Below are 16,498 nucleotides of genomic sequence, written 5' to 3' on the forward strand. Positions count from 1 at the left end.
CTTCCCCAACCTGGTGCCCTCCAGAAGTTCTGGACTTCAATTCCCATCAGCCCCAGCCAGCATGACCTATTGCCAGGAATGCTGGAAATTGTAGTCCAAAACATCTGGAGGGTACCAGGTTGGGGAAAGCTGGCTGCCCTTCTGTATTGAGTGAACTTTTACTCCCAGGTAAGTGCAGGTAGGATTGCAGCCACAGAGACCTGACTCTGTTAACTCAGAAGTAAGTTCCACTGAGTTGGATGGGACTTACTCCCCATTAAGTGTGTTTCACACAGGATCGCGCTACTGTGATGCTAAATAATACTTTATTGTTAAGCAAGTTACTTGGGTCTGGTCTGTGTCTTGGGCGTATCCTCGATTCAGCGGGCCACTGGTTCAAAACACGGTAGAAAGGCCGAAGGATTCCCCTGCAACCAGGAGCAGAAAATCGCGCTTGGTTGCAGCGACCCGTCCTGGCTCTTCCAGAGCACCTCCCAGTTCCACTGAGGATGAGAGGCACCTTTGCAATCAAGAAGACCAGTTCCTGACCTTCCCATGACTCTTATTTTAGAATCTCACAAAGAATGAACAGTGCGATCCTATCCATGTCTACTCAGAACTAACCCCCTAACACCCACTGAGTTCAGTAGGAGTTGCTTCTAGCCAAGTGTATGCGTATATACTGTAGAATCGCAGCCTAGGAAAAAGTCACAAGAGTCATTCCAGGAAGGGCAGGATCTAGGCACCGCGGTAACCCGAACGCAACCATCTGCACTCAGAAATAAGCCACATTGATTTCTATGAGCCTGTCTTCCTAGTATGTGTGCTTGAGGTTGCATTGTTAAATCCCATTGATTCCAGTGGCAGAGAGTTCAGCCAGCTTTGCCCTGAAATCAATGGGATTGAAGGAGTTCTTAAGTTCGGCCGGATCCTACCCTCGGTTATAGACACACTCACAAACACACGCCTCGGCGGGCTATAGAAAGCCATCCATGAGAATGAATGAATTATGGTGGGGAGACGGCAGGCGACACCCCTCCACCTACCCCCAAACTTCCCCCTCCAGACCTTATCGAGAAATAATGGATTGCTCCTTCTTCGCTGCTGGTAAACCGCAGGTTGGGAAAAGTTGATATTCAGCTAAATCAGATGCGAATTCCACTTAGGGCCAAGGGGCAAAACGCTCCTCTAATAATAAGTATTTAAATAACAACAAAGATCCGCCTGGAAAGGGGAAAGCGTTCACAGAGGCGTTTTCCACCTCCCTCATTTATTATCGGTAATAAGCGCACGCAAGACAGCCCCGCTGTGTCACAAGGCGGGTTGCACGGTTTTCGAAAGGCAGGAGAACGGAGGGAGAGAGCGATAGGGCAGTGCCGAGCTGCACCAGAGGGGAAAGAGCCCGCAGCTCAGGGGAAAGATGTCCCAAAAGCACGGGGGGGGGGGGGGAGAGAGAGAGAGAGAGAGAGAGAGAGAGAGAGATGCGAGCGTGTATCGTCTCATCGCAGACATGCAGACAGACAGAAAGGAACCCAGCGGCAGCCCTGCGAAATAGACAAAATGTCCCATTTAAACAGCTAAATGCTCCAGATAGGTCTTCCGCGGAGTCAAATTAGGAGGGATCCCTTTGCCACACAGACTGTATTATGTTCGGTCTTGGAAATGCATGACAGCAATGTGGTGTTGCCTCTTTCACACACACACACACACACACACACACACCTTTCTCTTTTTTATTTTTATTTTTTGAAGCCATACAAAAATTATGCAAATCGACCCAAAAGCAAAAGGCTGGCCTTTTGAAATGGTAATGCTCTATTCATTAAGCACTTATTGGAAAACTAGCCGCTGCTTTCTCCCCCACCCCCGCCTCTCTTTTTGTGCGTATGGAGAGCAACAGTGTATATTCGCAGGGTAGGAGAAAGTATTGGGGAAAGAGAAGAAAAGTGGGACATCTAATCTATGCGATTTCATCTCGGGGTTCTTATTTTATTTTATTAATACCTACATCCGCGCCAGAGGCAATACTGACTGCGCTTAAGAGTCGCCTGCCCTGCTCTTGAGCTCAGGACCTGAACGGTGAGCGCAGCAACCCTTTGCTGCAGGCAGGCGCATTCTTGGAAAGTAAAGCCCGCAGAAATCAATGGGACTCACTTTCTACGTGATGGACTTCGGGTCGGCGTGGTTAGCGGGAGGACAAAGGCAACAGAGTGCCTTATTTGCCCCTCATCTAGGGAAGGGAGAGAAACAAATATAGGTTCTGAAGCTTTTCAAGGGAAGAACTCTCAACTTTGGCTGGAGAGGGGTGGCGGATATGTTAGGTGTTTCTAATTATAGCATTCTGTAATATGAAATGAAAAAGAAAGAAAGAAAGAAGGGCTTCCTCCTTAATTGCCGATTTCCCATTAGAAAGTTGCCTGTAAAAATAATAATAATAATAATAATAATAATAATAATAATAATAATAATAATTATTGAGCGAGAAATCAGTTCGAGCCCTTCACATGTATTTCCTCGGCTCTCCCGTGTTCGGAAGGTGCAGCTCTCCCAATTTTCAACCAGAAAAATAGAAAAAGGAATAGAGGGAAGCCACGTTTCCTGTTCATCCAATTTCGCCTGGGAGCATCAGGAATCTCGGAGGGCTTTATGACGTTCTAATTAATTTTGCAGTCCCAAATTGCCAGCTGCTTCGAGAATAAGGGGAAATATTGGAGCGGGGTGGTGGTGGCGGGGGCGTCTATGCACATCCCGCAGTCCGTAGCAAACTGGCATTTGACGCCCTAGTCCGAAAAGTTTTCATCTGCAAGTAAGTCCCCCTTGATTTCGAAGTGATTCCAAATCACTTGCAGTGGCTGCAGTTCTAGGAGGAAATAATCAGTAGTGGGCTAGATTACCCTCTGGAATCACCGCGATTCATTATTGCTGTTCCAACTTAAATTTAAATGCATGCTGTGCTAGGCTTTTACGTGCACAGTGATGCAGATTGCTGACACTATCATTCGCCCGCCGTCTCTGGTAGTCCCAAATCAGCTCTTGGCCCACAAAAAGCGTAGGTTCAGTTTACCCCAAGCTGCAACTGGCTCTGTAGAGGAGGCTTCTGGGGAGAACCTCGAATTCCACCTCTGCCTCCTACCCTTCCCCTGAAATGTGATGGATCTCCGCCCCATCAGCCAGTGGGTAGTAATATTATTGCTTTAAAACGGGTTCGGCTGCAAAATTTGATCCACTTCTTCAAGCCGTTTCCTCGAGTCCTATAATGGCTGAACTTCCACTTGCGAAAGTGCATCCATGTGGTTTATATGCACAGAGACATTCCGTCCAGATGCTCCTGTTTTTTCTACTACCCGGAATCATTAAGGGATGCGATTGGCGTTGCTCCTTGACATCCCCACTACGCCAATCCTAATTGAGAGAGGCTGGTTTTGGAACCAGAGCTCCTGCGTAAGATCAGCGTAAGCGTGGAGCAAGGCCTTAAGGCGAGGATAGGAGATTTTCCTATAGAGTCCATTTGGGTGTGGATAGCAGCGCCACAGGAAAATCGGAGCCCATGGAAAGAAGGGAAAGCAACGAATGAACGGATCGGATCCGGACCGGGCTCTGTTTCCAAAGGCGCGAAGGTGTGCCTGAAAATAATCCCACCCCACCCCAATTCTCCCAGGTCAGCTCTCTTGGAGAAATAGAAATGCACAAATGCGTTGGGGGGAGCGGTGTTAGAACAATAATTCCATGTACTATTGCAACTTGTGCTAATGGCACGAGATATATAAATTAATGGCACCGCCGTTTTCCTCTTCACTGGGAAAAAAATGGGGTCTGCTGCCTGCACATTTCTTTACTCCAACTTGTCCTTTGCCCCAGCAAAAACAAGTAAATTGGAGCCCTGCTTTCCTGTCTCAGACCGTGCTTCTGCTGCTCTTGCTTATACATTCTTCTATAAGCGCTTTTACAACCCGATCCCAAATACCCTTTGCCTTGCTTTGTAACTGGACAATCTGAATTTACGCCCGATTACTTTGAAGTCGGCCCGGTTACGCGATGTGCACGTGGGAGCATGCGATGAATTCTGGTCTGATTTCCGAATAAACACGCCTGGTTCCGGGCGGCAGGTACTTTGAGCACGGCCGCCCGCCAAGCGCTTCCCGAATGGTTCTTTTGCCCCCTGCCCTATGGGGCGTGCGTGTGTGTGTGTGGGGGGGGGAGCAAATCCCACGGAATGCTCTGGAGCTTTGGTTTGTCGCTTCTCGTGGGCACGGGAGGCTTGCAACTTTTCCACCCTCCTCTGTGACGCGGGAGTCCCAGCCAGACTTCTGAGGCGTCCACCCGGGCCTGGGTCAACGCGTCAGCCTCGTGCCAATGGGGAAGGCCTGAACCCTGGTGGCCGGCGGCCTGCTCTCCCCTTCCCGACGCCCTCTGCTCCCCGGCGGACAGCTCTGTGACTACGTGACGCTATATAACCCCCAGGGCTGGCGGCGGCGGCGGAGGAGGAGGAGGAGAGGGGGAGAGACCAGAGGGGTGGAGACCAGAGGGGTGGAGAGACGACGACAGGAACGCATTTCGCGGCTCGCCGTCCGGCCAGCTTTTTCAGTCGCAGCCGAGGCGCGACGTCGCTGGGCCTCAGCCCCCCCCCCCCCGCGCGCACGCGCTTCCCCTGTCTTCTTCAGGCGCCGAAGGGGCGGGATTTGCTTGCCTCGTCTTTGGGCTTTCCGCGAGCCCCGCCCCCGTCCTTCCTTCCTCCCTCGGCTCCCTCTGGGAAGAAGCCGGGCGGCGAGGGGCGTGTCCTCGCCCGTATGCAGATGAGCTGCCGTGACGGACAGCTCGCCTTGCCAATGTCCCTCCGAAACTCCTTTCCAGCCCAACTCCTCGCCTCGCCGACTCCTATGACTTCTCCAAAATCCAAGAGCAGTCGCAGGCGCTGTGGGGGGAAAGCTCGCCTTGCCTTACCGGCGGGCTGCGAACACGGGAGGGAGGCACGCCGGCCGGCAGGAAGAGCCGGGGCCAGCTGCGGCTGCTCGCGCGGAGCTGCAGCCTGGCCGGGGCTGGGTTTTCCTGCCGCTCGCGTGTCTTTTTCGCCTCTTCCCTGCCGGGGCTTAAGGCGACGCCTCCTCCTCCTCCTCCTCCGCCGCCGCCGCCGCCGCCTCCTCTTCTTCTTCCCGCGCGCTCCTCCTGCCCAGATGCCCACCTCCTCCTCCTCCTCCTCCTCCTCCTCCTGCTGCTGCTGCTGCTGCAGCAGTGGGTGACTTCTGCGTGGGAAAGAAGCAGAGGAGCCGCGGAGAGCGCGCGCACGCGCCCTGGAGGACCCAGCGGTTTCCCCTCCGCCTCGCGCCCAGCTCTCCTTTTGGCTCGCGCTGCTCCTGCCTATGGAGGGGACGCGGTGAGCTCCGCAGCGGCTGGAGCGCCCGGCAACAGCGGCGGCGAGAGCGGCGGCGGCGCCAGCAGCTGAAGCGCCCGCCGTCCTCCTCCTCCTCCTCCTCTCCTCCTCCTCCTCCTCCTCCTCCCAGAGCGGCTCAGCCCAGGCCCCCGCCTCCGCTCCTGCTGCCCGCTGCCCGCCAGTCGGCCGGCCGGCCAGCCATGTCCTACCCTCAGGGCTACCTCTACCAGCCCCCGGGCTCGCTGGCCCTCTACTCCTGCCCGGCGTACGGGGCGTCGGCGCTGGCGGCGCCCAGGAGCGAGGAGCTGGCCAGGTCGTCTTCGGGCTCGGCGTTCAGCCCTTACCCGGGATCCGCGGCGTTCACCGCCCAAGCGGCAGCCACCGGCTTCAGCAGCCCGCTCCAGTACTCCACCGACCCGGCCACGGGATTCCCCTCCTACATGGTGGGTAACTGACGAGAGAGAGAGGGGGGGGGAGAGGGAGAGCGATCTACCCGCCTGGGCGCCAGCCTTCAGCATCAGCCTCCTCTTCCTCTTCCATCTTCCTCCTCCTCCTCTTCCTCCTCCATCGCTTCCCCCACTCGCACCGCCGAGGCTACCTGGGGCAGGCTGGAGGGTCGTGCGGGCAGCCCGCGTTAAGCACACAAACTGAGCAGAGGATGGGGAGGGCAGCTGCCTCCTTCTCGCCATCCTCTTCCTCGCTCTTCTCTCTCATCCCTTCGTTTTCCGCACTCGGCTGCCCCGTCTTTCCCTCCTTTATGCCTCATCATTCACCTCCCTCTTTCTCCTTCCTCCCCCACTTTTCTGTCTTTTCTTCTTTCCTCTTACCTTCTTTCATTCCCCCCCCCCTCTGTTTCCCCCCTTCATTCTTTCCTTCGCTCTTCCCCGCTTTGCTTTAATTTTCTGACTTCCGTATTTTCCTTGGCCACTTTTTTCTCTCCTGATCGCTCGGTTCTCCCCCTTCTTTCACTTTTATCTCTTTCTATACCATTTGCAGTGGGGGCATTCTATTGGTGTATTTACGTCCAAGCCAAAATTGGACTAATGGTGGGGGGGGGAAGTGGGGCAGGAGGGGTGTCTGGTGGTGGTGGGGGGTTTTTAGTGTCTTAACAGCACCTTCGGACGAATTTCCACCTCTTCTCGATTCCTTCAAAGCGTGTTGCTGTTGGCGATTGTGCGTATTTTGTAGCCATTGCAAACCGATGAAGGATTAAAGATAGCAGAGCCAATTGGTTCTGGGAAAGTGGGGCAAAGGGTTCGTTTTGTTTCACTACACAAGAGATATCAGATCGAGCGTCTTTGGCTGGAGTATTCTCTCTCCCCCCCCTTTCCCTCCCCGCCCGCGCCGCCTTCTTTTCTCTCAGGCTGGTGATCTTTATTTAGGATAATGGGAACCGATCTCAAACGCTCCTCTGTTTGACTTTCTCGTAGCAGAAGAAAAACAGCCTCAAGTTGCCAAGTCTTATTGTTCGCGGGCTATTTAAGAACATTAGGTAAATTCAGAGCGCCTTGTAGCTTCGCTGCCTGGACCGGCTCTGAAAGTTATCAAGTTGCTCGACTAATTCCCCACCCAGAAACCTCCATATTATGCAGACCTTAAATCAGCGCAATTTAAACGTTTAAAGGGTGAATTAAAATGCTAATTATATCGCATTTGACCAATTCGAAACGGTGCATATCTTCTGGTTTGCAAATTGGATTTGCAATGCATTAGCGAAGGGAATTGCTAAGTGTGTGGGGGGGGGCTTTGTTGTTTCTCTCCCGCCCCTCCCTATAGCAAGAGAGGAAATATCGTTGCAACCGTGTGTGGAGGAGGAGGAGGAGAAGGAGAGGAAAAGTAGAAAGATATTAAGAAACTACCTGTAGGGCCTTGGAGGGGGAAAAAATAAACATGTCTGCATTAACTTAGAATGAACAGAAACGAGTAGATGAAAACGTCAGCATTTTTCTGTAGGGGAGAAGGAAAGATATTCTAATGCCCTCTGGGTACCTTTTTGGGAAATAATATAGAAGTGTCCGTGAAGAAATAATATAGCGCATTATTCGCTAGCATACTACTTTGTTCGTGCACCACGTCTGTGTTGTAGTGATGGGTCCTGTCCTGCCGGCTTCTGGCTCAGGACTGCCCGCGCTCCGAACTGGCTCACCTCCTGGCTTTTGTGCTTGGCAGGGCTCTCCTTACGATGCCCACACGACGGGCATGAGCGGGGCCATCAGCTACCATCCCTACGGCAGCCCAGCCTACCCCTACCAGCTGAACGACCCGGCTTATCGCAAGAACGCCACGCGAGACGCCACGGCCACGCTGAAGGCCTGGCTGCAGGAGCACCGCAAGAACCCCTACCCGACCAAGGGCGAGAAGATCATGCTGGCCATCATCACCAAGATGACCCTCACGCAGGTCTCCACCTGGTTCGCCAACGCCAGGAGGAGGCTCAAGAAGGAGAACAAGATGACCTGGGCGCCCCGGAACAAGAGCGAGGACGAGGACGAGGACTTGGAAGGGGACGGCGGCGGCATCCGGGCCAAGGAGGAGACGTCGTCGGACAAAGGGCGCGACAGCAACGAAACCTCGGCGGAGGATGAAGGTGAGAGAGGGACAGGCTGGCTCCGTGGGGCAGGGGGCTCCGTGGGCCCGGGAGCAGCCGTGCAGCCCGGCAGCCCTATGCCTGCTCGCCTCAGAGTCCAGTGGGGCTCTGTCTCAGGTAAGGGCGTGGGGCAGCTTGCAGCCTGATGAGGCTGGGCTTTCCGGGCGGAATTGCACCGCAGGCTCCTATAGTAAGGCATCGCCGTGATCCATCCCCGGGGACTCTGCAGCCTCCCTGCGATCTCGTTAAAGCGCAGCGGAAGAACGCGCTCCCGTGCGCCACGGAGTTGCGCGCAATTTTCTCCCGTGTGAGGCCTTGGTCACCGGAAGGGCCAAGGGGACCTCTGGATAGTTCTCCGCTTATTTCAAATAAACAGAAATAATAACGAATCACAATAACGTTGGTGCTCTTCAGGCGTTCAAAACGCTTCAGAAATTGTTTAGGACAGGGCTGGAAAGGAGGCCAGGCTTGTTCTTCAAAGCCTGCAGTGGGAAGGCCACTGCCCGAGTTTGCGCCGGGGGCGAGATCTGAATGTTGGGATCCGTCTCTCATTAAAGTTCGAGGCAGGCAGAAGCCCGGTGGAATCGACCAGAGCTCGATTGCCGGCTGCCAAGGGAGGGAATCCCCGCAGGCCTGCAGAGTGGGGCTTGGGTGGGGTGCAGAGGGGCGCGCGTGGGAGCGCGCGCGCGCGTCGGAATGTTAATCGGAGAGCAAAGGCCTGCGGATCCCCGCGCGTTTCCTTCTGGGGAGGGGGCGGCTTTGCAGCTGGCGGGGGGGGGGCTGCTCTCCCGCTGCCGGGTTTCCTTGACGGTTCCCCTGGTTTTCCGCTGCAGGGATCAGCTTGCAGGTGGACTCCCTCACTGACCACTCGTGCTCGGCCGAGTCGGACGGCGAAAAGGCCCCGTGCCGGGCCGGGCAGCCGCTCTGCGAGTCAGGCTCGGAATGCAAGGACAAGTACCAGGAGATCGACGACGAGGAGGAGGACGACGACGTGGAAGAGGAGGAGGAGGACGACGAAGACGACGACCGAGGTCTCCCCGCGAAGCCCGTCACCTCCTCCCCTCTCACCGGGGTGGAAGCCCCTCTCCTGGGCCACCCCCACGGGGAGGACTCCGCCAGGAACGCCAGCAAAGCCGCTTTGGACGCCCGGATCCCGCCGTCGGCGTCGGCGCAGACCACCCCGGCCAACAAGCCCAAGCTCTGGTCGCTGGCAGAAATCGCCACCTCGGACCTTAAGCACCCCCATCACCACCACCCCCCCCATCATCCCCACCCCCACAGCCTGGGCTCGAGCTGCCCGCCGTCATCAGCGGCCCCGCCGTCCTCCGCCCCGCACAACGCCGCTGCCTACTCGCCCTCTTCGCTCCTGGGGAGGCATATTTATTACACGTCGCCTTTTTATAGCAATTACACAAACTATGGGAACTTCAACGCCCTCCAGGGCCAGGGCATCCTGAGGTACAACTCGGCCGCGGTGGCCTCGACAGAAGGACTAAACCAGACTGTCATCAGTAGCGGCGGCGGCAGCGGCGTCTCAGCGCACAAGCAGAGCTCGGAGACCTCTTTGAAAACCATCGCGAGCCACTTAGAACAACATTACAAGCCCTCCAGCTCAGACTCCAAGAAAGGTAAGTGGGGCTGCCCCGCTGGTTTGTCTTCCGAGGGAAGAATTGAGCTACCCATGTGTGTGAGAGAGGAGAGGAACAGGAAAGCAGCCGACCCAAGAGTCATCCCATAATATAGTCGTGGACAGTGAGAGTGGAAGGAAGGGGCTACAGCCCTGCAATTTGGTGCTGCAAAACCGTTCTTCCGTTTTACTTTATTTTTATCGAAACTGCAAACCAGTATACAGTTCAGCTGCTTGATATCCCTTAGACCTCAACGTTTTGCTTTATTTGCATGTTTTTTAAGAGCAGCCCCTGTGCCTGCAGGATTGAAGCCTAGGGCTGTGATCTTAACTAGGCCTCTGTTACACACACACACAAAAAGAAAGAGAGATGTTGATGAAAACAATGGGACGAACCTTCCAAAAATTGTGGTTAGGAAGGGAATGTAAATAAATACTTCCATCATGTATTTTAATTGCATGATATAATTTAAAATGTGTGTAAAAAAACAACAACAAGCAAAATATCCCAGCATCTAAGTCATTAAAACTTTAGGTAAAAAGGCATACTGAAACTATTTTTTTAAAGTATTTAATTATTCTTTTTATTGTTGTTGGGAGAGATATAGATTCAGTGTGTGATTTTGCTATTTATGTACATAATATTCCCAAAGAAGTGCAGTTTCAGTTTGTGGAGGAAAAAATACAAAAATACACACACACACACACACACACACACACAGTGAAGCAAACAGTCCATAAAGCTTTTTTTCTAAGTAAATTTAATTAGAAGTAAATCTCAGTGGGATAATTGGGACTTTGACCACGTGCATGTATACTAAGATGTAACCCCACTGAGTTCAATGGGACATACTCTCAAGAAAGTGTTCTGGGACCATGTCATTTTAAAATAAGTGTGGTTAAGATTGCAACTTCCGTTCAATTGCCTCACCTAAATGTTTATTCTTGTTCTAAGAAATTATTACAACCCAACCTATTTTTTAAGAAACAAAAATAATTAAAATGCTGGTCCAAAAATGAGCTGCCCCTCAAATCCCCAGTCAGCTGAGAAATACTAAACTCAGGGACAGGCCTTCCAAGGATTGGGCTCCGGGTTTTGTGTGCAAGAGGGAGCTAGGCCATGCCCAGAGTGTATAATCTAGTTAGCCAGCTGTGTCCTGTGACTAACTGACGCTTCTATTTTGACAGACCCCACTGAAGTGTGCACAGTAGGAGTACAACCATACCTATAGAAGTGCAATCACACAGCAGCCAGGCAAGTAAGTGAGACCAGTTTCTTTCTTCTTCTTTTTCCTTTTATTCTGTGTTACACTGCTTAGGAGGATCATTTGGCATTAGCTCCTGAGACATATTGCCCAGCCTGTAAATTTGCTTAATGTTAATTTCTTGCTCCATTACCAAAGAGCATGATTACAAAGAAAAGCCTATTGCATTTCCATCTTCTTCCTTTTTGAGAAATCAGTTCAGTTGTTTCACACACCACTTGGATTGACTTTTAAAAATCCTATGTTTTAAATGAATATTTAAATTTTAATACTCATCCATGTTTTCCAAGTTATTATTTGAAAATCAAGGACACAATCCAGTAGGAAGTTCTCCTGCACAAGACCCTAATGAAATGGTGAGGGACTCATGTTCTCTTTGGAATCCAGCCAGAATTCATCTCATTGTCATTCTCTACCATTTGAAATGTATATAAGCATATCAAATAAAAGGTGTGAGAGAACATAGTTGATCTCATTCATTTCAGTGGAGGCATGCAGAAGAACATCCTGCTTGCTTGCACCTTAATGTAGCTATACAAACCTGATATTGTAAGAATTGTGCATTAAAAATAAGAACTTAATTTATCTGCTATGCTCATATACATTTCAAACGGCAGAGAGGGACAATGAGACAAATCCTGGCTGGGTTCCAGAGACTGTCTGCATGAATTATGTCTGTTTCCCCATGTATTTCCAGATAGCTGGAATAAAGAAAATCTTTGACCAAGTATTTCTTACTCTCTCTCAAAAATAATAACATCAAAACCCAAACCTAATCCTTCTATGCCAAAGGAGAATAAGCATTTTAGCTTGCCGTCAGTTTTTAACACTCCCTGTGTAACTGAAAGATTGTGGATGATCTGGTGTTTTCCTTGGTCCACAGGTAGGTGTCACAATTGCTTTGAGAAAAGTCAACAAGCCATCATCTCCCCAAGCTAATCTATCTATATCTATATCTCTAACAAAACTCTAAATCCGGATCACATCTTGTGCCACTGTATAAAAGAAGACCACAGAGCACTATTAAATCTACAGACTCTAATTATTAAAGCAGAATTTTGTTGGACATTATGTGAGTTTGCTGATATAGTCTAGTTTCCCCCAATGTATGTGTGACTAAAAAAGAAATGGAAAAAAAAGAAGCAAATCTGTTTTTTCTCAGGATATCTGGAATTGATCACTTCATTGCCACGGTATATATATCTATATCTATAGATATAGATATAGATATAGATATTCTGTAGGTGTGATAAGATTTATTGTACAAGCCCTTTGTAAAAGATGCAAAACAGTAGGGATTAATTAAAGAAACCATGACTGAAGAACTTGAGTACTTACAAAGTGGAAACAAATTTGATATTTATTTTTGTAATGATATAAGAGCTTCTAGTAATTTATGCAAGTTGTATTGCAATGGAATCCCAACTCTTTTGTAAATAAATTATGCCTGGTTTTTATTTGAGACATTGATGGTTATACAATCCCTCGTTGTTTAACGAGAATTCTTTACTAATTTATATCTTTAATTGTAAATAAAAACAGATTAGTCTACAACAAGGTGGTGGCTTTTTTATTCATTTTCATATATAAAATCACTGTGATATTAGCTAAAGATAATTTATTCAGGCTGCAATGAGAACATTCAGAGTTAAATCTATTGCATTGGACTATATACACAACTTAAATGTTTACACTATTATTGAACATGCTGTTGTGTAAGCACTAACATTCTTTATTCAACTTGTCCTTTTAACTCACAGTTTAAGAAAGCATTTACATTTTATTTTATCAAAAGGTAAGAAAAAATAGCTTAAAAGTACAAAAAATGCAAAATATCCCTTCCTCATTTAAAATACTTTCCATTCATATCTATAATATGGTAATTGCCTAAGAGATCAACTTTGGGCTAAAAAAAAAAAGCTCAACCATCACTTCATTCTCCCCTCCCACCAATAAATAACGAGAATTCCCATATAATATAATTTCAATAAAGAGACAAACAACCATTTATTTTCTCCCCCAAAGATAAATTGAGTGAATATAACTTACGGTTATGAAACAAGAATAATAGCTTCTTAGATTGCCCTTTAATCAATCATACACTTATTTTTCAAGAGGCTCATCTATTTTATTCCATGATTAATAATGTTCCAGCGTGAGAGTATTATTAGATCCCAGCAGGGGAGATCCTGGATGCTTTTAGCTGCTTTAGAATGGTCAGTTGGGGTTCATTACGGGCTGATATTGAACAATTTATAAAATCTTGTCTAAACATCTGCCAGCTCAGATAGGCCGATGTGTCTGAAGATGGGAAATTGCTGGACCAGTTGATATTGACAAACGGGGCTCTCTCCAGTGGCTTTTTGTTCACTGAAAATTAGTGGCCTCTTGCTCAGGGGCTTGTTAGAAAGGGCATTTGAAAGTGATCTCAGATACTTCAGCCTTCAGCCTAGGGAATGTTAACTGGATAAAGAGTGGTGTGTGTGTGTGTGTGTGTGTGTGTGTGTGTGTGTGTGTGTGTGTATGAGTGTGGGTGTGTTATATGTGCATATGTTGTAATTACAGGAAGGTTAGATACACTTGATATCATTACATAATGTATGCATGTTGCTGTTCCCTTGGTACGCAGAGTATTATTATTTCTTGTTTGTTTTTACCAAAAGACAGATCTGAGCTTGGACAAATTGGCAAACTCTCTGAGAGTAAACCAACTTGCTTTTCCAGTAATAAAGGATTCCTTCTCTAAGGCTGCTATCCTAAGCTACTTAATTTGAAGTTCCCGCTGATACAAATAGAACTAATTTTAAGGTTTATGACAATAGGTATGTTGGGGTTTTAGTCGATCTATAATCAGGTCCATTCATTTGAGCTATTCAGGCCTATATTATTATTATTATTATTTGGGGTGGGGGCAGTTTCCTAGCATTCCAACCTACTGATCAAATGTACGTTCTTTACCACCATATATACATGTAAACGATCAATAGGAAAAGCTGCAGCCTATGTTGATAGATTCAGAAGAAGGAATGGGAACTGTTCCAGTGCAGGGTGTGGTGCTTAAGAGTTTGTATTCCTGAGCATCTCCTGATCATTTTGATGGGGCCTGCGCAAGAGACATTACCAGTAAATGAATGACCCTGGATTTTGTGGGGTGTGTGTGCAATGATAATAAAAGAGATTTTTATTTTTTCTAATTGCAATGTGTGGGTGGAAGATAATTTCATTTTTAAATGTGATATATATAGATATAGATATAGATATAGATATTCGAGGCTAAAGCTCCTTGAGGGAATGTTGTGCCTTCAGGCAGATGGGCGATATAGATGCATATACTATTCCATCCTATCTAGTCAGATTATTCTAGTGGGGGAAACTGTGAGAGAGAGAAGGGTCCCCCACCCCTTTCTCCATGGCTACCTCTGAATAGGAGCGTCCCCTCCCTATTGCTTGGATAATTCTCCCTCCCCTTTTCTCTCTCCTTCCCCCTTCCTTGTTATATCCCAGGTCCTCCACCGGGGTAACGTGTACATTTCAGTTGGTTTTATTTTATTTTATTTTAAATCCATTCTGTGGCAGAGATTAGGAAAGCTAACGACTCTCCTTTGATGTTTATACGCCCGAAGAATTATCTAAGATTTCCATAATTTACTCACCCTTTGCTAGAATTTAGACCTGGGATTTCTTTTTCTGGAAGGAAAAGTCGAAAGACTTTGGGCAGCTGGCTTTGAAACTGTTCCCTCTTTGCCTGTCACATCCAACGGGTTTGCTATAATCTCCGACAGAGGGAGAGAGAATATGAATTGCTACCGGTCTGCAGTGGGCACTCTCCCCACCCCGCCTCGCACAAAGATTTGGCAAAGGAGCCGGTTTCAGAAATAATCATTAAGGAAGGTGAATCCACCGGGAAGCGCTCCTGCGCAAGCCCCCATTGACATGAACGGAAACCATTTCTTCTGTAGTAAGGGCATAATTCAGCTCGAAGTCCCCCGCGCCAAACCTCCATTGACTAAAGCATAATCTTGCTCATGTCCCATTCATTTCAATAGCGGTTTGGCGGAGTGAAGTTCTCCCTATCCGTTTTAAATGGGAAATTACGCAGGAGAACCACTCGCAGGTCCTAAAATAATGAGAGACTTTACGCTGAAGGTTAAATCGTTGCTGCTGCTGTAATAATACATTAAATGGTGATGGTGATGATTTATTTATTTATTTATTTATTTATTACATATTTATACTGCCCAACAGCCTAAGATCCCTGGGCAGTTTACAATTAAATCATGATGATGATAATGATGATGATGATGATACGTCACCATCAAAGCAGTGTAATGAAAGCGAGAAAGTGCTGGAATGGTCAGTAGGAATGGCTCATTTGCATGGAGATACGTTTTAATTCTTTGGGGGCTTTGTTCAGTTTTTAAACGAAGGGGCGACTGTTATTGCTTAGTTAATCATCATAACCCATCGCCCTACAGCACAGGCCGAACTCTTCGCCTCCGGAGTCTCTCGCCCGCTTCCCAACTTGCCCTGGTTCTCAGTTGGTGCTGGTACATGGAACTGGCCCAAGCGGCAGCCCTCCCCGGGGGGGGGGGGCAGTTTTAGCATCGACTTAGCGCAATGCAAGGCTGAGTGTCAGGTGGCGCGTCGTTCTCTTACTCTCCCACCCCCCATCCCGCCCCACACACTCCTCAGCTAGGAGAAAGAGACAATATGGGGACAAGGGGATTTTTCTCCTCCACCCCCCCCTCTCCCGCGCTCCCCCCCCCCTTCTCTCCTGCCTTCAAATATTAACATTTGCTCGCCGTAAGAGCGCGATTGTTTCTGGGAAGCTGCCGAAGGCCCTCGGCGCTCCACCTTTGTTAGCTTGCCTTTGGAGGCGGGCAAAGGGAACAGCACAGCCGGGGCCGCTGCCTCCTGCACCGGCCTTTCTCTTCCCCTGACAAACGATTTGGGTTTTTTTTTAAAAGCGGGGGAAGGGAAGACTGGGAGCGACTCGCTCGGCGGACAAGTTCACGGTTCCAGGGGGCAGGGTTCACCTCGCTGTTTGTCGTCGGCACCGGCGGGAGGTCTGTTGCCATTGGGACGGCGTGGAAGCCGCTGGCGTGCGAGGGAGCCCTCTGGCGCATCTGGGGCTCCTCGCACGGAAATGGAAACCGAAGGCGCTTCTCCCCCGCCCCCAAACCTCTTTGCTCCGCAGGAGAACGTGGGTACGATCCCATCACGAGCAACCGGGCTCACAAGCGTGGTCCTGGGAGTTTGCCAGGATGCAATCCGACACACACACACACACACGGGAGAAAGCTACTACCTTGAACTCACCGAGACTTCCTTGCTAGTAGACATGGGGTAGGGTCAGGCTGCACAGGAGCTGAACTTTGGTGGGATCGTGCCCATTCTTTGAGGTTGGGGGCGGGGGCTGTCAGTATTAGCTGGACTCCTACGGTGGAAATCTGGAAAAATGGATGAGTAAAATCTATGTAAGTCCTACTTAGAGCAGACTCCTTAAAACGAATGGGAACATGCATTTCAGTGGGTCTACTCTATGTAGGACTTACGTTGGATTTTGCCGAATATTAGCTTTAAAATCTCACGGAGCTCACCACTGGGGATTTTAAAAGATGTATTTTATTATCGAGCAAGACGACAAACAGCAGGAAGTTAAATAGGTGTCG

At 49.2% G+C, this 16,498-nt stretch overlaps 1 protein-coding gene across 2 annotated transcripts; it reads left to right on the forward strand.

The window, feature by feature from the left end:
* The first annotated feature begins 5,517 nt into the window (after window positions 1-5,517).
* Window positions 5,518-12,044, forward strand: IRX2 (iroquois homeobox 2). 2 transcript variants are annotated; one of them, XM_063129728.1, is made up of 5 exons: window positions 5,518-5,790; window positions 7,517-7,934; window positions 8,768-9,562; window positions 10,750-10,820; window positions 11,710-12,044. In XM_063129728.1, exons 1-4 carry the CDS (start codon window positions 5,548-5,550, stop codon window positions 10,791-10,793), a joined length of 1,500 nt encoding a protein of 499 aa, XP_062985798.1. In that variant the 5' UTR covers window positions 5,518-5,547; the 3' UTR covers window positions 10,794-10,820; window positions 11,710-12,044. The 2 variants fall into 2 exon arrangements, with proteins under 2 accessions (XP_062985798.1, XP_062985799.1); XM_063129729.1 differs by lacking the exon at window positions 5,518-5,790 and adding an exon at window positions 6,718-6,839.
* The last annotated feature ends 4,454 nt before the right edge of the window (window positions 12,045-16,498 follow it).

Source organism: Elgaria multicarinata, chromosome 7, assembly GCF_023053635.1.
Source record: "Elgaria multicarinata webbii isolate HBS135686 ecotype San Diego chromosome 7, rElgMul1.1.pri, whole genome shotgun sequence".
NCBI lineage: Eukaryota > Metazoa > Chordata > Lepidosauria > Squamata > Anguidae > Elgaria > Elgaria multicarinata.